The 26,822-nt window shown below is 36.1% G+C and overlaps 1 protein-coding gene across 1 annotated transcript; it reads left to right on the forward strand.

Annotated features, from left to right (window-relative positions):
* LOC134222135 (uncharacterized) lies at positions 1-26,189 on the forward strand. Its single transcript, XM_062701277.1, has 4 exons — positions 1-818; positions 876-1,119; positions 1,751-2,248; positions 26,040-26,189. Exons 1-4 carry the CDS (start codon positions 1-3, stop codon positions 26,187-26,189), a joined length of 1,710 nt encoding a protein of 569 aa, XP_062557261.1.
* The last annotated feature ends 633 nt before the right edge of the window (positions 26,190-26,822 follow it).

The raw sequence follows: 26,822 nt of genomic DNA on the forward strand, positions 1-26,822 counted from the left end.
ATGTCAGGTTTGAAGTTAATTAGAAGTTATTTGGGTGATTCATCTGACGGAAGTGAACAAAGTTCTGATGAAGAGGATTTTCGTGGATTTAGTGAGAACACATGTAATGAAACGCGTGGAGTGCTTCTGTGCTATGACCAAGAAAAAAGGAAAAACTTCCGGTCCTTCTTCGCTTCCTTGCCGCTTGATAATTCTGGTGATATTGTATCGAGAGCAGATATATCCTCGAAGGCGGATGACGGTAAAGTGTCGACGAAGCAAAGTATAGACCATGGCTGTGAAGAAAAGGCGTCTGATTTCCATTTTATAGTTGCGAATGAAGATGAGAAAGATGATCCTGGAAACGATGGAAATAACTATGACGATGTAACATCTAATGAAAGCCTGTTTTCCATGAGTGCAGACAACTCTGATGGCAGTTTTTTTGGTAACCTGCCGGAGAAATCTAGATCGCAGCGAAAAAGGACGAAGAAAGAAGCACGGAAGCGAGACATAGCGAAACGGCGGCGGCTTTCACATGCCACAATACTTGAGCATTGCGGCTGCAGCAAGGAATGTAGCAATTTGGTTTCAAAGGATGACAGGATCGATATCAATAATAGCTTTTGGTCCCTCGATGCAGCAGGTCAGAAGCATTTTATACGGGAAAGGGTTATACGTAAAGCCGTAAAAAGACGCAGTCGAAATGCTTTCTCCGAGGAAAATCTGCGGAAGCGTCACTCGTATGAGTTCCATATTCGGGCGGTGGCAAGTGATGAAGTGCCGAAAGTTTGCCGGAAGTTCTTCCTCAACACGTTCGGATACGGGGAACATTGTGGGTAGGTATTGAGATATTGAAACTGGAACTAAACTAATAATTATTCTAATTTGAATAGAAATATTATCTATCGTATGGTTGAAGATGCTGACGATGATGAAGAAGCTAGACCAAGATCCCTCAAGCGGGGAAAGTATGAGCGAAGCACCGAAAAATATACTTCTGTCAAAACCCATATCAACAAGTACAATCCGTGCATTTCGCATTATCGTCGTGAACATGCACCCAACCGATTATACTTGCCATCTGACTTGTCTGTTAGGAAAATGTACAAGCATTACAAAGAAACCCACGAGACAGAAGTAACCTACCAGTATTATTGTCGAATCTTGAAAAAAATGAATATTTCTATAGTGAAATTGGGACACGAAGAGTGCGAAACATGTGTTTCGGCAAAGCAGCACCAAAAAACCTCTGGACATTCTGATGACAATCAACCTTTAATCGAGTCTTGCCCCATATGCATAGAGTACAGGGATCACAGGCAGCTGTATGTAGCAGCCCGATCGGAATATCGAGATGATGGAGAATCCGTTAAACCAGGCCATGTGGTATTAGCGGTCGACCTACAGAAAGTGCGTGTGAAATTTGTCACATACCTTATATTAACAAACGTTATTTTTTCAGGTCATACAGCTACCACGTTTGGAAGGGCTCAAAACGGTCGTTTTTTCTCAAAGGCTTATTGCTTTTAACGAAACCTTTGCTCCCGTCGGCAATTACACAAAGTCTGTGCCAGTAGTCGCGTGCGTGTGGAATGAATCAGTTAGCGGTCGATCGTCAAACGATATTGCTGGTTGTTTTCATCAAGTTATTAACAAATTTCGTGGCGTGGAGAAGCTTGTATTATGGCTGGACAACTGTGCATCACAAAACAAAAATTGGAGCCTTTTTCTTCATCTGATAATACTGGTTAATTCCAAACATATTCAGATGAAAGAATTGGAGCTAAAGTTTTTTGAACCTGGCCATACTTTTATGGCTGCAGACAGCTTCCATGCTGCTGTAGAAGGATCAATGCGGAAAGACCCTCCAATAACCTATGAAGACTTTCGAACCGTGGTCGCAAACGCGAAGTCGAACGTAGAGGTCCTAGATATGCAGCCAGAGGATTTCTTCTCAAATTTTCTGAACGTTTCTCAGTACGCCCTGAATAAAATTAAACCTCGCCCGTATATCGACAATATCAGATATATTGCCGTTAAAAAAGGTTCATTGAATTTACACTACAGTGAATCAGTGAGCGGAAAAGATTTGAAGAGCTGTAAAATTTTTACCGCTAAGCAAGAGCGACTGGTTTCGGATGCTGATTTCGACCTAGAAAATCAACTGAAGAGAAAAAGAGAACCTCGAGGTATTGACGCTAACAGGAAAGCTGATTTGTTGAAAGTTATTTTGCCACTAATCGAGGAAGACAAGAAAGCGTATTGGGTTGATTTGCCACAAACTGATGAAATTGAAAATTGATTCAAGAATAGATTTGCTGTCGGATGTTACTAAAATCCATTTTTTTTTTCAAATGTTATTTTTTTAGTAATAGTTCTCAAAATAATAATAATAGACACAATCAAAAATTAGAATTCGAAGAAGCTTTTATTACTACTCCAATAATGGGACTCATATACGGTTACTTTTAATATGGGACTCAAATGCGGTTACTTTTAAGATGGGACAAATCGACTTGGTATTTTTTTCGAAATTTTCAGAACAAATAATATGGGTTTATTGAAAGGCACAAAAATATGAACCAAAATAGGGCCAATGCTTATTAAATCTCATAAATGATGAAAAGTCATATGGGACAGTTATGCGATTACAGGCAGTATACCCCGTTAGACATAAGTACATTTTTAGGCATAAGGACTTTAAGCATAAGTACGTTAGACATAGTGGATGTTGGACATAACTGATGATACGCAGAATTTACGTTAGGCATAATGGACAATAGGCATAAAATGACACAAAGAATACATGACATAAAGAAGGCATAATTATGCCTAACGTACGTTATGCCCAATGTCCTTTATAGTTATTTTACTCTTCCGTGTAAGGTTTAACGACAATTTGACAATTGAGTGCAAGCTTCTTCACCTTCGCTTAACTTTTAAGCGGTGCTCTAGATTTTCATCTAAGCAGAGGCGACCCTCGAAGATTGGTATTAGACAAATAAAATTTTAATTCTAACAGTTATTTAATTAATAGTTCAATTTAAATAATTTACAGTTTAATTAGCAGTTCACATAACATAATCTACAATTAGTATAGACTTGAACTGAATAACGTAGGGATTATGAAATAACTAAGACAGACAAAGTGATCAATAAGGCGAGTTGTGCCAGCTTACCTTCCCAACAAACATTGGAAGCTGATAAAAAGCTTATTACGTTAAACATATGCCTCTTCAGCCTAAAAACTAGCTCACTCAGCATACATTATTTGTTGGGATGCTAAGCTAAAATTAAAACATTCCTTGTTCCAATCCGAGTCCCTTGTTTTATGCCACAAATCGTTGCCGTCAATTAGTTCTTGAAGTTTCGGGAATATCAGGTAGTTGGCCTAGGGTCCCTATCCACCGTGATGGGGATGCCATGATGGCCCATGGCCCATCGTAGTATTCTGCCGCTGTGCTGCTGTTTTCGCTGAACAACTCTCCTCCTTTTTTAATCGATCATTTTTCTTCTTATTGGCATTACATTCCCACACTGGGACAGAGCCGCCTCGCAGCTTAGTGTTCATTAAGCACTTCAACAGTTATTAACGGCCAGGTTTCTAAGCCAAGTTACCATTTCTGCATTCGTATATCATGAGGCTGACACGATGATGCTTTTATGTCCAGGGAAGTCGAGACAATTTCCAATTCGAAAATTGTCTAAACCGGCACCGGTAATCGAACCCAGCGACCCTGAGCATGGTCTTGCTTTGTAGCCGCGCGTCTTACCACAGGGATAAGGAGGGCCCCATCAATAGATGACGGTTTTTACGGGATATTTGGAAGTAATCATATATGTTTCCTGTCTACAAAAATGGTGATAGAGAGAATGTCAAGAACTATCGTGGAATAACCAACTTGTCCGCAGCTTCAAAGTTATTTGAAATAATTGTCAGTGATGTTTTTCTTTGCAAATCGAAGAACTACATCCTTTACCGATCAGCATGGTCTTAAGCCGGGTAGATAAGTCACTACGAACCAGCTTACCCGACTAGAAGGTCATATCAAAATTATATCAACATATGTTATTATGTTATACACAATTTTTATAACAAAATTTGTTAGAAACATGGTGCAGGATGTTGTTAAAATATCTAAATTTCTATCAAAAATTACACTACTGGAAACAAAAAGCTATCAAATTTTGTTAGAATTTCATCATAAAAATAACATATTTTGTTAGAAATTTATAACAGAATCAGTTACAAAATATATTGTTCCTGTGCAGTTGGAAATTTTTACAGATCGTGATAGGTCTCCAGATTTTGTTTTTGTTTTTGTGTTTTTGTCTGAACAAGAATATTTTTCAAGAACAAAAAACCAAAAACATTACAAATTAGGCAACCTTTTCAAATTACATTGGCGTTATGTTATCCATGGCTGGAAGACTGCTACATCTATTTTAATTGCCTACTGTTGGGCAATTCGGGGTTAAGCATTTTTTAGATCATATTATGATAAAATCCTGTTACAACATTTGAAAGACAATGGATACTAAGAACAAAATTGTATCAAAATAAGTTAAAATAAATATGTCCGTCTAGCTGGCAGGCCACTTATCATAAAATTGAAAATAAATACATCTAAGTTTATGTACCAAATGCGTACCTATGCGTACCTCCGGGGATTTTGAACGTACCTCAATATTTCCTAGAAAATCGGTGGCCTGCTGAATAGACGGTCGATTTTTCGAAAATCTTCGTAAAACTTCTCAATTTTATCGCTAATGTAGTGTACCAAGTACGTACCTTCCGGAATTATATTTGTTTTTCAACGTACCTCAAAATTTCCCATACTTTCTTATACTAAACTTTTCAAATCGCATTATATGTTAGATAACTCGACGGAATCGGATTCCTTGGAAAATTCTAGGCCGGAAACATATATAAAACCTTATACTTAAGTTGAATAATGGCAGTTTTATACTAAAAAGCGTGATTTCGGGCCAAAAATCATATAAATACATTAGAAAACTCCTAAATACACACCAAAACATAAATAAGAGCTTACGCCTGAAAGTAGGCAATTAACAGAACGCTCGGATATTGTATAAAATGCATTTCCAACAATTTTCAATTCTAAACGAAATTAAAAACCGATAAGATATACATATATAGTTCAAAAATGCATATCAATAAGGTACATTGCACAAATCGACCAAAAATGTCCATCTGATCCTTCAAGGACATTCTCAGGTATCCCAAGTTTGTCGCAATTGCATAGCATGCCAACGTACCTTGATAGAAATATTTTTTATCAAATTATTTAATAAAAAGTCAATTATTCCAGATTAAATCCAATTAATTCAAATTTATTTAGGTACATTGCACAAATCAACCCCAAATGTACTTCTGATCCCTCAAGGACATTCTCAGGTATCCCAAGTTTGTCGCAATTGCATAGCATGCCAACGTACCTCGATAGAAATATTTTTTATCAAATTATTTAATAAAAAGTCAATTATTCCAGATTAAATCCAATTAATTCGAATTTCTTTAGGTACATTGCACAAATCAACCCCAAATGTCCTTCTGATCCTTCAAGGACATGCTCAGGTATCCCAAATTTGTCGCAATTGCATAGCATGCCAACGTACCTCGATAAAAATAATTTTAATCAAATTATTTAATAAAAAGTCAATTATTCCAGATTAAATCCAATTAATTCGAATTTCTTTAGGTACATTGAACAAATCAACCCCAAATGTCCTTCTGATCCCTCAAGGACATTCTCAGGTATCCCAAGTTTGTCGCAATTGCATAGCATGCCAACGTACCTTGATAGAAATATTTTTTATCAAATTATTTAATAAAAAGTCAATTATTCCAGATTAAATCCAATTAATTCGAATTTCTTTAGGTACATTGCACAAATCAACCCCAAATGTCCTTCTGATCCTTCAAGGACATGCTCAGGTATCCCAAATTTGTCGCAATTGCATAGCATGCCAACGTACTCTCGATAAAAATAATTTTAATCAAATTATTTAATAAAAGTCAATTATTCCAGATTAAATCCAATTAATTCAAATTTATTTAGGTACATTGTACAAATCAACCCCAAATGTCCTTCTGATCCCTCAAGGACATTCTCAGGTATCCCAAGTTTGTCGCAATTGCATAGCATGCCAACGTACCTCGATAAAAATAATTTTAATCAAATTATTTAATAAAAAGTCAATTATTCCAGATTAAATCCAATTAATTCGAATTTCTTTAAGTACATTGCACAAATCGACCCCAATGTCCTTCTGATCCTTCAAGGACATTCTCAGGTATCCCAAGTTTGTCGCAATTACATGGCATTCCAACGTACCTCGATAAAAAATTTTTAATCAAATTATTTAATAAAAAGTCAATTATTCCAGATTAAATCCAATTAATTCAAATTTATTTAGGTACATTGCACAAATCAACCCCAAATGTCCTTCTGATCCCTCAAGGACATTCTCAGGTATCCCAAGTTTGTCGCAATTGCATAGCATGCCAACGTACCTCGATAGAAATATTTTAATCAAATTATTTAATAAAAGTCAATTATTCCAGATTAAATCCAATTAATTCGAATTTCTTTAGGTACATTGCACAAATCAACCCCAAATGTCCTTCTGATCCTTCAAGGACATGCTCAGGTATCCCAAATTTGTCGCAATTGCATAGCATGCCAACGTACCTCGATAAAAATAATTTTAATCAAATTATTTAATAAAAAGTCAATTATTCCAGATTAAATCCAATTAATTCGAATTTCTTTAGGTACATTGAACAAATCAACCCCAAATGTCCTTCTGATCCCTCAAGGACATTCTCAGGTATCCCAAGTTTGTCGCAATTGCATAGCATGCCAACGTACCTTGATAGAAATATTTTTTATCAAATTATTTAATAAAAAGTCAATTATTCCAGATTAAATCCAATTAATTCGAATTTCTTTAGGTACATTGCACAAATCAACCCCAAATGTCCTTCTGATCCTTCAAGGACATGCTCAGGTATCCCAAATTTGTCGCAATTGCATAGCATGCCAACGTACCTCGATAAAAATAATTTTAATCAAATTATTTAATAAAAAGTCAATTATTCCAGATTAAATCCAATTAATTCAAATTTATTTAGGTACATTGTACAAATCAACCCCAAATGTCCTTCTGATCCCTCAAGGACATTCTCAGGTATCCCAAGTTTGTCGCAATTGCATAGCATGCCAACGTACCTCGATAAAAATAATTTTAATCAAATTATTTAATAAAACGTCAATTCTTCCAGATTAATCCCAATTAATTCGAATTTCTTTAAGTACATTGCACAAATCGCCCCCAATGTCCTTCTGATCCTTCAAGGACATTCTCAGGTATCCCAAGTTTGTCGCAATTACATGGCATTCCAACGTACCTCGATAAAAAATTTTTAATCAAATTATTTAATAAAAAGTCAATTATTCCAGATTAAATCCAATTAATTCAAATTTATTTAGGTACATTGCACAAATCAACCCCAAATGTCCTTCTGATCCCTCAAGGACATTCTCAGGTATCCCAAGTTTGTCGCAATTGCATAGCATGCCAACGTACCTCGATAGAAATATTTTTAATCAAATTATTTAATAAAAAGTCAATTATTCCAGATCAAATCCAATTAATTCGAATTTCTTTAGGTACATTGCACAAATCAACCCCAAATGTCCTTCTGATCCTTCAAGGACATGCTCAGGTATCCCAAATTTGTCGCAATTGCATAGCATGCCAACGTACCTCGATAAAAATAATTTTAATCAAATTATTTAATAAAAAGTCAATTATTCCAGATTAAATCCAATTAATTCGAATTTCTTTAAGTACATTGCACAAATCGACCCCAATGTCCTTCTGATCCTTCAAGGACATTCTCAGGTATCCCAAGTTTGTCGCAATTACATGGCATTCCAACGTACCTCGATAAAAACTATTTTAATCAAATTATTTAATAAAAAGTCAATTATTCCAGATTAAATCCAATTAATTCAAATTTATTTAGGTACATTGCACAAATCAACCCCAAATGTACTTCTGATCCCTCAAGGACATTCTCAGGTATCCCAAGTTTGTCGCAATTGCATAGCATGCCAACGTACCTCGATAGAAATATTTTTAATCAAATTATTTAATAAAAAGTCAATTATTCCAGATTAAATCCAATTAATTCGAATTTCTTTAGGTACATTGAACAAATCAACCCCAAATGTCCTTCTGATCCCTCAAGGACATTCTCAGGTATCCCAAGTTTGTCGCAATTGCATAGCATGCCAACGTACCTTGATAGAAATATTTTTTATCAAATCTATATATATAAAAACCAATCTATGTATGTATGTTCGCTAACTACTTCTGAACCACTTGGCCGATTTCAACCAAATTTGGTACAGACATTCTCTATCCTCAGAGGAAGTTAACAAAGGGGTGGGATGGTCATGTAGAAAAGGGAGGGGTGGTGGGAGGGTTTTGTTCAGAAAACGAACAATTCTGTGTAACTTTCAACTCCCAGGACCGATTTCAACCAAATTTGGTACAGACATTCTCTATCCTCAGAGGAAGTTAACAAAGGGGTGGGATGGTCATGTAGAAAGGGGGAGGGGTGGTGGGAGGGTTTTGTTCAGAAAACGAACAATTCTGTGTAACTTTCAACTCCCAGGACCGATTTCAACCAAATTTGGTACAGACATTCTCTACCCTCAGAGGAAGCTAACAAAGCGACGGGATGGTCACGTAGAAAAGGAGTAGGGGTGGAGGGAGGGGTTTTGTTCAGAAAACGAACAATTCTGTGTAACTTTCAACTCCCAGGACCGATTTCAACCAAATTTTGTACACATATTCACTACGAGGAGGTAATCATATGGGAGGGGATTTGGGAAAGGGGGAGGGGTCTGGAGGGAGGGTTTTGTTTAGAAAACGGGCAATTCAAAGTAAATCATGAACCCCTGTACCGATTTCAACCAAATTTGGTACACACATTCTACATCATAAGGAAAAGATAACAAAGGGGATGGGATGGTCATTGGAAAAAGGAGGGTATAGGGGAGGTGTTGTCTTTGGAAAACGAGCAACTCAGTGTAACTCCCAACCCCCAGGACCGATTTCAATCAAATTTTGTACACATATTCACTATGAGGAGCCGATCGTACGGAGGGAAATTTGGATAAGGGGTAGGGGTCTGAAGGGAGGGTATTGTTCAGAAAACGGGCAATTTAGTGTAACTTCTGAACCCCTGTACCGATTTCAACCAAATTTGGTACACATTTTCTATCCCTAGGAGAAGATAACAAAGGGGTGAAATGGCCGTTGAGAAAAGAGGAAGGGTAAAGGGAAAGCGGTTGTCTTTAGAAAACGGGCAATTCAGTGTAACTCCTGACCCCCAGGACCAATTCTAAGCAGATTAAATGATTAAATCATTCAACTCTATGATTAAAGATTATGATTAATGAATTATAATTTTTGAAAATGATGACTGATAATGATTAATGATTAAATTCATTTTGACAATAATTAACGATTATGAATAATAGATGAAGAAAACCGTTGGATTATGATTAACGATTACCGATCGTGATTAAATGTTGACACACTATGTGTATGGTTAATGATTAACGATCGATATGATTAATGATTGATGATTATGAATGATCAAATTGCATAGTGATCCATAATCGAGTAACCTTTATTCCAAATTTTAAAAGGTATGATAATTATATGATAATGATTCAAGATTAATAAATAAAAGCAAGGTATGCAATGATCCAATGTTCCAGCATAACTTCTGTACCCCTTGCCCGATTTCAACCAAATTTGGAACAAACATTCTTTTCTTAAGAAGGCGAAGATGACAGGGATCGATCAACTCAACACTTCATCGAAATCATGGTTTGCCCAGAGAAAAGCAATGATTAAAGTGTTTCCTTCTGGACGGTAAATGTGATCATTTCTTTAAAATAGACGTTTTTCCGGAATAAGGCATCGGTGTATGTTTTTCCTTCTTTAGAAATAGACGTTTGCCCGGAATAAAGCGATTTTGGGTTTGATCCCATTTTCAAAATCAGTCAATGTTTTCAAATGTAATCTACCTTCTTTTAATCAAATGATGAAATATCAATAAGAAAACACAATTATCCTTTTGACCTATTCCAATTCCGATGGTGAAAAAAACTGCGAATTAAACTGGCAACTCCGAGCAAGGCCGGGTACATAAAGCTAGTTATTTAATAAAAAGTCAATTATTCCAGATTAAATCCAATTAATTCGAATTTCTTTAGGTACATTGCACAAATCAACCCCAAATGTCCTTCTGATCCTTCAAGGACATGCTCAGGTATCCCAAGTTTGTCGCAATTACATGGCATGCCAACGTACCTCGATAAAAATAATTTTAATCAAATTATTTAATAAAAAGTCAATTATTCCAGATTAAATCCAATTAATTCGAATTTCTTTAGGTACATTGCACAAATCAACCCCAAATGTCCTTCTGATCCTTCAAGGACATTCTCAGGTATCCCAAGTTTGTCGCAATTACATGGCATTCCAACGTACCTCGATAGAAAAAATTTTAATCAAATTATTTAATAAAAAGTCAATTATTCCAGATTAAATCCAATTAATTCAAATTTATTTAGGTACATTGCACAAATCAACCCCAAATGTACTTCTGATCCCTCAAGGACATTCTCAGGTATCCCAAGTTTGTCGCAATTGCATAGCATGCCAACGTACCTCGATAGAAATATTTTTTATCAAATTATTTAATAAAAAGTCAATTATTCCAGATTAAATCCAATTAATTCGAATTTCTTTAGGTACATTGCACAAATCAACCCCAAATGTCCTTCTGATCCTTCAAGGACATGCTCAGGTATCCCAAATTTGTCGCAATTGCATAGCATGCCAACGTACCTCGATAAAAATAATTTTAATCAAATTATTTAATAAAAAGTCAATTATTCCAGATTAAATCCAATTAATTCGAATTTCTTTAGGTACATTGCACAAATCAACCCCAAATGTCCTTCTGATTCTTCAAGGACATGCTCAGGTATCCCAAATTTGTCGCAATTGCATAGCATGCCAACGTACCTCGATAGAAATATTTTTTATCAAATTATTTAATAAAAAGTCAATTATTCCAGATTAAATCCAATTAATTCGAATTTCTTTAGGTACATTGCACAAATCAACCCCAAATGTCCTTCTGATCCTTCAAGGACATGCTCAGGTATCCCAAATTTGTCGCAATTGCATAGCATGCCAACGTATCTCGATAGAAATATTTTTTATCAAATTATTTAATAAAAAGTCAATTATTCCAGATTAAATCCAATTAATTCGAATTTATTTAGGTACATTGAACAAATCAACCCCAAATGTCCTTCTGATCCCTCAAGGACATTCTCAGGTATCCCAAGTTTGTCGCAATTGCATAGCATGCCAACGTACCTTGATAGAAATATTTTTTATCAAATTATTTAATAAAAGTCAATTATTCCAGATTAAATCCAATTAATTCGAATTTCTTTAGGTACATTGCACAAATCAACCCCAAATGTCCTTCTGATCCTTCAAGGACATGCTCAGGTATCCCAAATTTTTCGCAATTGCATAGCATGCCAACGTACCTCGATAAAAATAATTTTAATCAAATTATTTAATAAAAAGTCAATTATTCCAGATTAAATCCAATTAATTCGAATTTCTTTAGGTACATTGCACAAATCAACCCCAAATGTCCTTCTGATCCTTCAAGGACATTCTCAGGTATCCCAAGTTTGTCGCAATTGCATAGCATGCCAACGTACCTCGATAGAAATATTTTTTATCAAATTATTTAATAAAAAGTCAATTATTCCAGATTAAATCCAATTAATTCGAATTTCTTTAGGTACATTGCACAAATCAACCCCAAATGTCCTTCTGATCCTTCAAGGACATGCTCAGGTATCCCAAATTTGTCGCAATTGCATAGCATGCCAACGTACCTCGATAGAAATATTTTTTATCAAATTATTTAATAAAAAGTCAATTATTCTAGATTAAATCCAATTAATTCGAATTTCTTTAGGTACATTGCACAAATCAACCCCAAATGTCCTTCTGATCCTTCAAGGACATGCTCAGGTATCCCAAATTTGTCGCAATTGCATAGCATGCCAACGTACCTCGATAGAAATATTTCTTATCAAATTATTTAATAAGAAGTCAATTATTCCAGATTAAATCCAATTAATTCGAATTTCTTTAGGTACATTGCACAAATCAACCCCAAATGTCCTTCTGATCCTTCAAGGACATGCTCAGGTATCCCAAATTTGTCGCAATTGCATAGCATGCCAACGTACCTCGATAGAAATATTTCTTATCAAATTATTTAATAAGAAGTCAATTATTCCAGATTAAATCCAATTAATTCGAATTTCTTTAGGTACATTGCACAAATCAACCCCAAATGTCCTTCTGATCCTTCAAGGACATGCTCAGGTATCCCAAATTTGTCGCAATTGCATAGCATGCCAACGTACCTCGATAGAAATATTTTTATCAAATTATTTAATAAAAGTTAATTATTCCAGATTAAATCCAATTAATTCGAATTTCTTTAGGTACATTGCACAAATCAACCCCAAATGTCCTTCTGATCCTTCAAGGACATGCTCAGGTATCCCAAGTTTGTCGCAATTACATGGCATTCCAACGTACCTCGATAAAAAAATTTTAATCAAATTATTTAATAAAAAGTCAATTATTCCAGATTAAATCCAATTAATTCGAATTTCTTTAGGTACATTGCACAAATCAACCCCAAATGTCCTTCTGATCCCTCAAGGACATTCTCAGGTATCCCAAGTTTGTCGCAATTGCATAGCATGCCAACGTACCTCGATAGAAATATTTTTTATCAAATTATTTAATAAAAAGTCAATTATTCCAGATTAAATCCAATTAATTCGAATTTCTTTAGGTACATTGCACAAATCAAACCCAAATGTCCTTCTGATCCTTCAAGGACATGCTCAGGTATCCCAAATTTGTCGCAATTGCATAGCATGCCAACGTACCTCGATAAAAAATTTTTAATCAAATTATTTAATAAAAAGTCAATTATTCCAGATTAAATCCAATTAATTCGAATTTCTTTAAGTACATTGCACAAATCGACCCCAAATGTCCTTCTGATCCCTCAAGGACATTCTCAGGTATCCCAAGTTTGTCGCAATTACATAGCATGTCAACGTACCTCGATAGAAATATTTTTATCAAATTATTTAATAAAAAGTCAATTATTCCAGATTAAATCCAATTAATTCGAATTTCTTTAGGTACATTGCACAAATCGACCCCAAATGTCCTTCTGATCCTTCAAGGACATGCTCAGGTATCCCAGATTTGTGCAATGTACTTAAAGGTCGATTTGTGCAATGTACTTAAAGAAATTCGAATTAATTGGATTTAATCTGGAATAATTGACTTTTTATTAAATAATTTGATAAAAAATATTTCTATCGAGGTACGTTGGCATGCTATGCAATTGCGACAAACTTGGGATACCTGAAAATGTCCTTGAGGGATCAGAAGGACATTTGGGGTTGATTTGTGCAATGTACCTAAATAAATTTGAATTAATTGGATTTAATCTGGAATAATTGACTTTTTATTAAATAATTTGATTAAAATTATTTTTATCGAGGTACGTTGGCATGCTATGCAATTGCGACAAATTTGGGATACCTGAGCATGTCCTTGAAGGATCAGAAGGACATTTGGGGTTGATTTGTGCAATGTACCTAAAGAAATTCGAATTAATTGGATTTAATCTGGAATAATTGACTTTTTATTAAATAATTTGATTCAAATTATTTTTATCGAGGTACGTTGGCATGCTATGCAATTGCGACAAATTTGGGATACCTGAGCATGTCCTTGAAGGATCAGAAGGACATTTGGGGTTGATTTGTCCAATGTACCTAAAGAAATTGAATTAATTGGATTTAATCTGGAATAATTGACTTTTTATTAAATAATTTGATAAAATATTTCTATCGAGGTACGTTGGCATGCTATGCAATTGCGACAAACTTAGATACCTGAGAATGTCCTTGAGGATCAGAAGGACATTTGGGGTTGATTTGTGCAATGTACCTAAATAAATTTGAATTAATTGGATTTAATCTGGAATAATTGACTTTTATTAAAGAATTTGATTAAAATTATTTTTATCGAGGTACGTTGGCATGCTATGCAATTGCGACAAACTTTAGATACCTGAGAATGTCCTTGAGGGATCAGAAGGACATTTGGGGTTGATTTGTGCAATGTACCTAAATAAATTTGAATTAATTGGATTTAATCTGGAATAATTGACTTTTATTAAATAATTTGATTAAAATTTTTCTATCGAGGCACGTTGGAATGCCATGTAATTGCGACAAACTTGGGATACCTGAAAATGTCCTTGAAGGATCAGAAGGACATTTGGGGTCGATTTGTGCAATGTACTTAAAGAAATTCGAATTAATTGGATTTAATCTGGAATAATTGACTTTTTATTAAATAATTTGATAAAAAATATTTCTATCGAGGTACGTTGGCATGCTATGCAATTGCGACAAACTTGGGATACCTGAGAATGTCCTAGAGGGATCAGAAGGACATTTGGGGTCGATTTGTGCAATGTACTTAAATAAATTCGAATTAATTGGATTTAATCTGGAATAATTGACTTTTTATTAAATAATTTGATAAAAAATATTTCTATCGAGGTACGTTGGCATGCTATGCAATTGCGACAAATCTGGGATACCTGAGCATGTCCTTGAAGGATCAGAAGGACATTTGGGGTTGATTTGTGCAATGTACCTAAAGAAATTCGAATTAATTGGATTTAATCTGGAATAATTGACTTTTTATTAAATAATTTGATAAAAAATATTTCTATCGAGGTACGTTGGCATGCTATGCAATTGCGACAAACTTGGGATACCTGAGAATGTCCTAGAGGGATCAGAAGGACATTTGGGGTCGATTTGTGCAATGTACTTAAATAAATTCGAATTAATTGGATTTAATCTGGAATAATTGACTTTTTATTAAATAATTTGATAAAAAATATTTCTATCGAGGTACGTTGGCATGCTATGCAATTGCGACACACTTGGGATACCTGAGAATGTCCTAGAGGGATCAGAAGGACATTTGGGGTCGATTTGTGCAATGTACTTAAATAAATTCGAATTAATTGGATTTAATCTGGAATAATTGACTTTTTATTAAATAATTTGATAAAAAATATTTCTATCGAGGTACGTTGGCATGCTATGCAATTGCCACAAATCTGGGATACCTGAGCATGTCCTTGAAGGATCAGAAGGACATTTGGGGTTGATTTGTGCAATGTACCTAAAGAAATTCGAATTAATTGGATTTAATCTGGAATAATTGACTTTTTATTAAATAATTTGATAAAAAATATTTCTATCGAGGTACGTTGGCATGCTATGCAATTGCGACAAACTTGGGATACCTGAGAATGTCCTTGAGGGATCAGAAGGACATTTGGGGTTGATTTGTTCAATGTACCTAAATAAATTCGAATTAATTGGATTTAATCTGGAATAATTGACTTTTTATTAAATAATTTGATTAAAATTTTTTCTATCGAGGTACGTTGGAATGCCATGTAATTGCGACAAACTTGGGATACCTGAGAATGTCCTTGAAGGATCAGAAGGACATTTGGGGTCGATTTGTGCAATGTACTTAAAGAAATTCGAATTAATTGGATTTAATCTGGAATAATTGACTTTTTATTAAATAATTTGATAAAAAATATTTCTATCGAGGTACGTTGGCATGCTATGCAATTGCGACAAATTTGGGATACCTGAGCATGTCCTTGAAGGATCAGAAGGACATTTGGGGTTGATTTGTGCAATGTACCTAAAGAAATTCGAATTAATTGGATTTAATCTGGAATAATTGACTTTTTATTAAATAATTTGATTAAAATTTTTTCTATCGAGGTACGTTGGAATGCCATGTAATTGCGACAAACTTGGGATACCTGAGAATGTCCTTGAAGGATCAGAAGGACATTTGGGGTCGATTTGTGCAATGTACTTAAAGAAATTCGAATTAATTGGATTTAATCTGGAATAATTGACTTTTTATTAAATAATTTGATAAAAAATATTTCTATCGAGGTACGTTGGCATGCTATGCAATTGCGACAAATTTGGGATACCTGAGCATGTCCTTGAAGGATCAGAAGGACATTTGGGGTTGATTTGTGCAATGTACCTAAAGAAATTCGAATTAATTGGATTTAATCTGGAATAATTGACTTTTTATTAAATAATTTGATTAAAATTATTTTTATCGAGGTACGTTGGCATGCTATGCAATTGCGACAAATTTGGGATACCTGAGCATGTCCTTGAAGGATCAGAAGGACATTTGGGGTTGATTTGTGCAATGTACCTAAAGAAATTCGAATTAATTGGATTTAATCTGGAATAATTGACTTTTTATTAAATAATTTGATTAAAATTATTTTTATCGAGGTACGTTGGCATGCTATGCAATTGCGACAAATTTGGGATACCTGAGCATGTCCTTGAAGGATCAGAAGGACATTTGGGGTTGATTTGTGCAATGTACCTAAAGAAATTCGAATTAATTGGATTTAATCTGGAATAATTGACTTTTATTAAATAATTTGATTAAAATTATTTTTATCGAGGTACGTTGGCATGCTATGCAATTGCGACAAATTTGGGATACCTGAGCATGTCCTTGAAGGATCAGAAGGACATTTGGGGTTGATTTGTGCAATGTACCTAAAGAAATTCGAATTAATTGGATTTAATCTGGAATAATTGACTGTTTATTAAATAATTTGATTAAAATTATTTTTATCGAGGTACGTTGGCATGCTATGCAATTGCGACAAACTTGGGATACCTGAGAATGTCCTTGAGGGATCAGAAGGACATTTGGGGTTGATTTGTGCAATGTACCTAAATAAATTCGAATTAATTGGATTTAATCTGGAATAATTGACTTTTATTAAATAATTTGATTAAAATTATTTTTATCGAGGTACGTTGGCATGCTATGCAATTGCGACAAATTTGGGATACCTGAGCATGTCCTTGAAGGATCAGAAGGACATTTGGGGTTGATTTGTGCAATGTACCTAAAGAAATTCGAATTAATTGGATTTAATCTGGAATAATTGACTTTTTATTAAATAATTTGATAAGAAATATTTCTATCGAGGTACGTTGGCATGCCATGCAATTGCGACAAACTTGGGATACCTGAGAATGTCCTTGAAGGATCAGATGGACATTTTTGGTCTATTTGTGCAATGTACCTTATTGATATGCATTTTTGAACTATATATGTATATCTTATCGGTTTTTAATTTCGTTTAGAATTGAAAATTGTTGGAAATGCATTTTATACAATATCCGAGCGTTCTGTTAATTGTCTACTTTCAGGCGTAAGCTCTTATTTATGTTTTGGTGTGTATTTAGGAGTTTTCTAATGTATTTATATGATTTTTGGCCCGAAATCACGCTTTTTAGTATAAAACTGCCATTATTCAACTTAAGTATAAGGTTTTATATATGTTTCCGGCCTAGAATTTTCCAAGGAATCCGATTCCGTCGAGTTATCTAACATATAAAGCGATTTGAAAAGTTAAGTATAAGAAAGTATGGGAAATTTTGAGGTACGTTGAAAAACAAATATAATTTCGGAAGGTACGTACTTGGTACATTACATTAGCGATAAAATTGAGAAGTTTTACGAAGATTTTCGAAAAATCGACCGTCTATTCAGCAGGCCACCGATTTTCTAGGAAATATTGAGGTACGTTCAAAATCCCCGGAGGTACGTATAGGTACGCATTTGGTACATCAACTTAGAGGTATTTATTTTCAATTTTATGATAAGTGGCCTGCCAGCTAGACGGACATAAAATAAATATCAGAATATATTAAAATTGTGTTCAGTTTCTGTTATGCTCTTCTAGTCGGGTAACTTTACCCACACTTGTATTTTTACTGCTATGGAGAACAAGGCTCAAGTCGATGTTATCTACACCGATTCGAAGGTGGCTTCCTACAAGATCGACCACAATATCTTGTTGTTCAAATTTTGCGCCTTTGGGCAACGATCAAACTCACGACGTGGCTTGGTTCTTACCTAACTGGCAGAAAACTCCGTGTGAAAAACGACTCACTACTGTTCACCGTCTACTTCAACAACGTTGCATCGAAATTGGGTTTGGATTGCAAAAGTATCTATGCAGACGACCTGAAAATCAGTTGATGACTGTCATCGTCTGCAAAGTTGATTGAACCTGGGACCATCAGAACAAATTGACTGTCAGTGTCCCATAGTGCTCTGTTGTGACCTTCCCTTTGTACAAAACACCCATTATCGTTTGATTACCGTATCAATGGCACCACACTTCAAAGAGTGGCGGAGGTTACTGGTGTCGGAGTTATGTTGGATCTAAAATTTACATTCAATACTCATTATTCGTCGATAATTGCCAAAGAAAACCGCCAGCTGCGCTTTTTATAGAAAATTGCGAAGGACTGCTTGAAGTTATTGTACTGTAGTCCTTGCACTGTGGAAGTTCTTGTCTTTGTTGGTTTGACCTATCGTGGAAATCACTTCTATTGCCTGGAGTCCGAATGACGTTATGAAATATGAGAATTGAATGTGTCCAACGGTGGTTTATTCGTGATCCATTGAATCTTCCTCCATACCCTGCATATTGTTACAAAATTGATACTCTCGAGGAGAAAGCTGCAGCAAGCGACAATCGCGGCGAGGCTACTGTGCGAGAAATTCACTTTCCTCCGTTACTAGAATTACAGGTCGTTCGTGCGATTCAACGACATCTTCGACAACGATAACTGCTGCAGGATCGATTCCATCGTACGTCCTTTGAAAAAAAAAATTATCGCTACTATTGTAAAAAATCACAAAAAAAATAACAAATCAAATACCTTTTCATTGCTTTATTTTTTATGGGATGGAAATGAGAACTTTCTGGACGGCCCTGCCAGTGTATCGATGGAAACTATTTTTTTGCAATTCCTGATCATAATAGGGGCCATCCAGAAACCACGTGGTCATATTTTTGAAGATTTTCAACCCCCCCTCCCCCCATGTGGCTTATCGTGGTCATTTGGCAGACAAAATTGTTTGGCAGACAAAATTTGGCAGAAAAATTGTAATGGTTTAGTAATTTTCCAAAATATCCCTATATTATTAATTTAAAAAAAAAAAAAATTTTCAGTAGTTTTTTTAAAAACAATTATAAAGTTCGTCACTGAACATCCCTATAGATTCCTACGAGTATTTGGGACCTTCCGTAGCTCTGGAGGTACTGGAAATTCTTAAGATATATTAACCTCAGCGAAGCATCTGAACTGAACTCTTACAACAAAAAGTTTGTCAGAGAATCACAAAGTTAATATGTAATCTTAGAGATGCAAATAAAACCTCCTACTGTTGTTTCTTTTGAGTAGCATTCCTGTATAAATTCCAGTTTTGCTTTCAGAATCATCAAATTAGTTTACATTCCAATGTTAACAGGTATTAACAGGTTTCAGTATAAATTAGAAAAAAAAATCCAGTTTAATTTTTTAACAGAATCTCTAAAGTTTTTTTTTCAAAATCCTGGGCAACTTTAATGAATTTTCAAAGGAAATTCTTCTAAATTTCCAATGATTTTTTTTTCGTTTTCCAAAAGAAATTCTTAGACATTTTCAGCAGTTTTTTTTTTAAATTTCCAAAACAAATTATGCGGAATATGCCAAAATATTTCCAATGGAAATTCCTAAGATTTTTCAGTAGAAAATCGAAAAAAGTTCATCTGAAATACCAATAATGAATTTCCTGAGGAAATTCCTATGTTTTTACAAGTGAAAATAACGAAAAAATTGTACTTTTGAAGGAATTCCTTAAAAATTAAATCAAAATTTTAAAGATTTTCTGATGTGAAAATTCCTTAAAATTTCTAAATCATTTCCTGTGCATCTATGCATGGTAAAGATTTAAAGCAATGTTTAGCTGAACCTACAAAGAAATCAAAATGACCTCCCGAAGAAGAATGAATTCCCGATGAAATTTTGGAAGAATTTATGGCACAAATTAAAAAAAAAACAAGAATCTCGAGAATTCTAAAGATTTATTTTTTGAAAATCCAAAGAATTTTTTGAAGATAATCCATAGACTCTTCCGTGGAAATTCTAAATAATGCCTCGAATAAAAAAAATACTTGGAAAATTTAAAAAAATGTGATAGAATTCACAAAGAGCGTAAAAAAGTATTCCGAAAAATTTTCATTTCAAAATTCCAAATTTGAAAAAAAAAAATCCAAAAACAAAATATCAACGGAAATATCAAAGTGTTTCATGTGGCATTGGTTGTTTAATATCTTTCGGAAATTCAAAATAGTTTTGCCTTTCTCGTATACTAAGTATACGGTAAAGGCTATATGATCGCTCCAAAAACAAACTTTTTATAGAAGGCCCGGAGACCCATAGTGTTATATACCAATCGACTCAGTTCGACGAATCGAGGTGATGTCTGTGTGTGTGTGTGTGTGTGTGTGTGTGTGTGTGTGTGTGTGTATGTGTGTGTGTGCGCAAAACTACTCAAAAAATGTCACTCATTTTTCGGGCACTTATCCTTAACCGATTTGCTCACAACAAGTTGCATTCGACGCAGAATCCTGTCCCATTGTTTCCTATTTGAAATTGGTCAGATCGGACTATGGGATCAGAAGTTATGGCCAAAATACAAATTCATACGAAAAAATCGCGTAAAAAATGTCACTCATTTTTCGGGCACTTATTCTCAACCGATTTGCTTGCAACAAAATGCATTCGACGCAGAATCCTGTCCCATTGTTTCCTATTTGAAATTGGTCAGATCGGACTATGGGATCAGAAGTTATGGCCAAAATACAAATTCATACGAAAAAATCGCGTAAAAAATGTCACTCATTTTTCGGGCACTTATTCTCAACCGATTTGCTCGCAACAAGTTGCATTCGACGCAGAATCCTGTCCCATTGTTTCCTATTTGAAATTGGCCAGATCGAACTATGGGATCAGAAGTTATGGCCAAAATACAAATTCATACGAAAAAATCGCGTAAAAAAGGTCACTCATTTTTCGGGCACTTATCCTTAACCGATTTGCTCACAACAAGTTGCATTTGACGCAGAATCCTGTCCCATTGTTTCCTATTTGAAATTGGCCAGATCGGACTATGGGATCGAAAGTTATGGCCAAAATACAAATTCATACGAAAAAATCGCGTAAAAAATGTCACTCATTTTTCGGGCACTTACCCTGAAACGAATTGATCGCAACAAGTTGCATTCGACGCAGAATCCTGTCTCATTGTTTCCTATTTGAAATTGGCCAGATCGGCCTATGGGATCGAGAGTCATGTTTTTATTCAAATCATACGAAAAAATCGCGTAAAAAATGTCACTCATTTTTCGGGCACTTATCCTCAACCGATTTGCTCGCAACAAGTTGCATTCGACGCAGAATTCTGTCCCATTGTTTCCTATTTGAAATTGGTCAGATCGGACTATGGGATCAGAAGTTATGGCCAAAATACAAATTCATACGAAAAAATCGCGTAAAAAATGTCACTCATTTTTCGGGAACTTATTCTCAACCGATTTGCTCGCAACAAGTTGCATTCGATGCAGAATCCTGTCCCATTGTTTCCTATTTAAAATTGGCCAGATCGAACTATGGGATCAGAAGTTATGGCCAAAATACAAATTCATACGAAAAAATCGCGTAAAAAATGTCACTCATTTTTCGGGCACTTATCCTCAACCGATTTGCTCACAACAAGTTGCATTCGACGCAGAATCCTGTCCCATTGTTTCCTATTTGAAATTGGCCAGATCGGACTATGGGATCGAAAATTATACCATTTTTGCCTTTCTCGTATACTAAGTATACGGTAAAGGCTATATGATCGCTCCAAAAACAAACTTTTTATAGAAGGCCCGGAGACCCATAGTGTTATATACCAATCGACTCAGTTCGACGAATCGAGGTGATGTCTGTGTGTGTGTGTGTGTGTGTGTGTGTGTGTGTGTGTGTGTGTGTGTGTGTGTGTGTGTGTGTGTGTATGTGTGTGTGTGTGTGTGCGCAAAACTACTAAAAAAATGTCACTCATTTTTCGGGCACTTATCCTCAACCCATTTCTTTGCAACAAGTTGCATTCGACGCAAAATCCTGTCCCATTGTTTCCTATTTGAAATTGGCCAGATCGGACTATGGTGTCAGAAGTTATGGCCAAAATACAAATTCATACAAAAAAATCGCGTAAAAAATGTCACTCATTTTTCGGGCACTTACCCTCAACCGATTTACTCGCAACAAGTTGCATTCGACACAGAATCCTGTCCCATTGTTTCCAATTTGAAATTGGCCAGATCGGACTATGGGATCAGAAGTTATGGCCGAAATACAAATTCGTACAAAAAAATCGCGTAAAGAATGTCACTCATTTTTCGGGCACTTATCCTCAACCGATTTGCTCGCAACAAGTTGCATTCGACGCAGATTCCTGTCCTATTGTTTCCTATTTGAAATTGGCCAGATCGGACTATGGGATCAGAAGTTATGGCCAAAATACAAATTCATACGAAAAAATCGCGTAAAAAAGGTCACTCATTTTTCGGGCACTTATCCTTAACCGATTTGCTAGCAACAAGTTGCATTCGACGCAGAATCCTGTCCCATTGTTTTCTATTTGAAATTGGCCAGATCGAACTATGGGATCGAAAGTTATGGCCAAAATGCAAATTCATATAAAAAATCGCGTAAAAAATGTCACTCATTTTTCGGGCACATATCCTTAACCGATTTGCTCACAACAAGTTGCATTCGACGTAGAATACTGTCTCGTTGTTTCCTATTGAAAATTGGCCATATCAGACTATGGGATCGAAAATTATATCATTTTTTGCCTTTTTATGGAAAAATCGCTAAAAAAAACTCACTCATTTTTCAGGCACTTTTCCTCAACCGATTTGCGAGCAAATTGCATTCGACGCAGAATGTCTCATATTTTCTTATTAAAAATTGGCCAGATCGGACTATGGGCTTAGATGTTATGGTCAAATTACTATTTATTGTGAAAAAGAGTTCGAAAAAGTCTAGCTCACTTTTTTAGCACTTAGACTTCATCTATTCCCCAAGAAACACAAGTTCAACAAATCTGGTTGCAGTAACCATATTGTGACTGAATCCGGTCATATATAAGTTACTGTGATTGATGTGCAATATGTGTGCTTCTCAGGTCGCTCGCAACAGATTGCATTCGACGCAGAATCTTGTCCCATATTTTTCTATTGAAAATTGGCTAGATCGGACTATGGGATCGGAAGTTATGGCCGAAACACCATTTTTGCCTTTTTATACGAAAAGGCTGTATGTTCGCTCCAAAACCAAACTTTTACAGAAGGCCTGGAGACCCATAGTGTTATATACGTATAAGCTCGACGAACTGCGATGATGTCTCTGTGTGTGCGTGTGCGCGCACCAAAAGTGCGAAAAGTTTAGCTCACTTTTTTGGAACTCATCCTCAACCGATTTAATTCCAACTGTAGATAGTGGAATATATAGATGAGCGAAAGCATGGCTGAGTCGATTTTTTTGCCCGTGCACACGCACATATGACGTCACAGCCCTTAACGTTTCCATTGAAATCGTGACGTCATGCTCGTTTGGAAACACGTTTGACAGTTCGTTTGGAGACAGAGGATTTATCTTCACTCATCTATGTATTCCACTATCTATAATTCCAACAAGTTTCAATCGACGCGGAATCCTGTCGTATTGTTTTCTATTGAAAATTTGGACCATGGGCACAGAAATTATGGCCAAAATATACTATGTGTTATAAAAAAGCGAGTAAAAAAGTCTAGCTGACTTTTAATGGACTTACCCTCAACCGATTTACTCACAACAAATTGCATTAGACGCGGAATTCTGTTCTATTATTTTTTATTGAAAGTTGGCCAGATTGGACTATTACCTTAGAAATTATGGGCAAAATACTTTTTGCCTTTCTTGTGCAACAAAGTTGTACCGAAAGGCTATAATTTCTTTCCGAAAACGAACTATCGGATGCTTCCACACTGATACACTTCCCACCCTCTTCATACGGGAGTTTGGCAGAAAGACGGTCATGAGATTTATATCATAACAAATATTGCCCTCCGCTCGCTTGATGGGAATGACATTTTCGTTTCCTTTTTGTGTAGTCGGAGCTTCAGTTCAATTTTCATACAAAAGTGCTATCCTTAAAATATATGACTGGGTAAAATAAAACAGGGGTATGTACGTCAAAAAGATTGGAAAAGGAAACAAAAATGTCGAAATTCTTATTAGCATATTGTAGATCAAGCTGAAAACCGAACCGAGGTCTCGCAACAATCGCATTTTCACGCATTTCCGGATGTTGCAACTGCACCGCGAGTAGTGCGCAACTGTGCCATAGTCGGGCACCACTCGCGATGCAGTCGCGACATCCGGGAATGGGACAAAATATGATTTTCGGTTTTCAACTGGATCTACAATATCTTTGCCATAAATAATCTGATTTTCATAGAATGGACAAAGAAATTTGTCTTTTTTACTCCTAGCTACTAGCTCATCTATTTTCAAGCACACACATTTTACGAAGGTCGAGAAAGGCACCATCACCGCTAGGTGGATTAATCTGGGTTTTTATTGAAAAATTTAGAAGTTTTCTCTTCTTCTATGGCTCCATATTCCAACTGGAAGTTGGTCTGCTTTTCAACTTAGTATATTCTATTAGCATTTCCTTAGTTATAAATTGAAAGCTTTTATATGCCAGCCATTGCACGATTATATATCTTGTTTAGCTAGTACGATGGATACATTATACCTAGGATGTCGAGAATGTTTCCCACCCGAACACATCCTAGACAGGAACGAGAATCGAACTCGTCATCTCCGGGTTGGCAACCCTACGCTTTTGCTCGCAAAGCTAACTGGAGACTGAACATTTTGAAGCGCACTCCCTAAAATGTTCGAAAAACTTCTTTTGGAAATAAAGAAGAATTTCTGGTGAAGATTCGAAAGAACTTGTCGTAGAAAACTTCATTAGAATGTAAAAAAAAATATATGAAAATTTGAACATTTTTTTTTACACCGAAAATTATATGTATTTCCCACGGGACTGTTTTGAATTTTCAGACAGAATTCACATGGATTTTTTTTCGGAGTTTTAAGGAATTTTTTTCGCAATTTACACTGGAGATGCTTTGTTTTGCCTTTCTCGTATACTAAGTATACGGTAAAGGCTATATGATCGCTCCAAAAACAAACTTTTTATAGAAGGCCCGGAGACCCATAGGCGAATTGGGGGGATTTTTTTTTTTTTTTTTTTTTTTTTTTTTTTTTTTTTTTTTTTTTTATTGAGTTATGACACTTTCGTCTGCACTTCCTCGCAAAACTGCTTGGAAAAATTCACCATCTCCCCTTGCGGCCTGCTAGGGGGATTGGGCTCTGGGGATCACGCCTGCTAAGTTACCTTCCACAATTAGGTAATCTTGCTTCTATGGTGGTGTGGTGAGAGGAAAAACCCTCGACTGAGGGAAAAAACCTCCTTTACTTGTTTTGTTACCTTGCTTCCCCTCGGACCGCAAGATAACTGTCTACTTCATGGATTCTACCATTCGAATTTTCCATCTTTCCATCCTATTCGTGTCTATGCCTAAACTTCTCCGGTACTACCAATATGCTTTACTTCGGAAAAGTCGGCCTGTTGTGCTGTTCAGCACCACTCCTTCATACTATCGCCGGTGTACCCAGCCTTCACCTTGAAGTGACTGGTGTCTCGGCGACTTTAGCAGCTCATTCTTCACACTCTACTCGGCCTCGTGCCAACGGGGAATCTAACAGAGCCCCGGCGAAGGAGGTTCTTCCGATACCGACGCCAACCAGCCGAGTGCCAAGGTCAGTCCAGCGATTCCGGGGGAGCAGGGCGTCCGGTTCACTGGTGCCCTGACGACCCGTAACTGGTTGTATTTCATCGCGAACTACTCGGTCTAGTCCCCGGCGGCGGATCTAGCCTACGCCGACGGAGAGTTCCCCGACGAAGGAAGTTCTCCCGATACCGATGCTCTTTGGTCGATACGCCATTTCTTCTGCAACTCGGATAAAATCCGTGTAGCTACCCTGTTGACTGCATTCCACGTGCTTTCCTCTCGGCACATTTTTTCTATCACGTTCTCTTGGTTTAAACCGTGTATTTCCCTTCGAACTGCCTCAAACCTGGGGCATTCAAAAATCACGTGCTCCACCGTCTCCTCGATGTTCTCACACTGCGGGCAAAATGGCGAAGCAGCATGCCCAAACCGATGTAAATACTTCCTGAAGCAGCCGTGGCCTGACAGGAACTGTGTCAGGTGGAAGTTTACTTCGCCATGCTTCCTGTTCATCCACGTTGACAGGTTTGGAATGAGTCGGTGGGTCCACCTCCCATTGTCTGTACTGTCCCATTCATGCTGCCACCTCTCCATTGAACGGATTCTCTCCATCTTTCTCACATTTCTCGTGTCTTTCCGATGATAGCACTCAATATCTTCCGCTAGGCTGATGCAGATAGGGACCATCCCGGCGATAACGCATACTGCCTCCGACGAGATCGTTCTGTAGGCGCTCGCGACTCGTATAGCCATCAGC

The sequence above is a fragment of the Armigeres subalbatus genome, chromosome 3, assembly GCF_024139115.2.
Source record: "Armigeres subalbatus isolate Guangzhou_Male chromosome 3, GZ_Asu_2, whole genome shotgun sequence".
Classification (NCBI taxonomy): Eukaryota; Metazoa; Arthropoda; class Insecta; order Diptera; family Culicidae; genus Armigeres; species Armigeres subalbatus.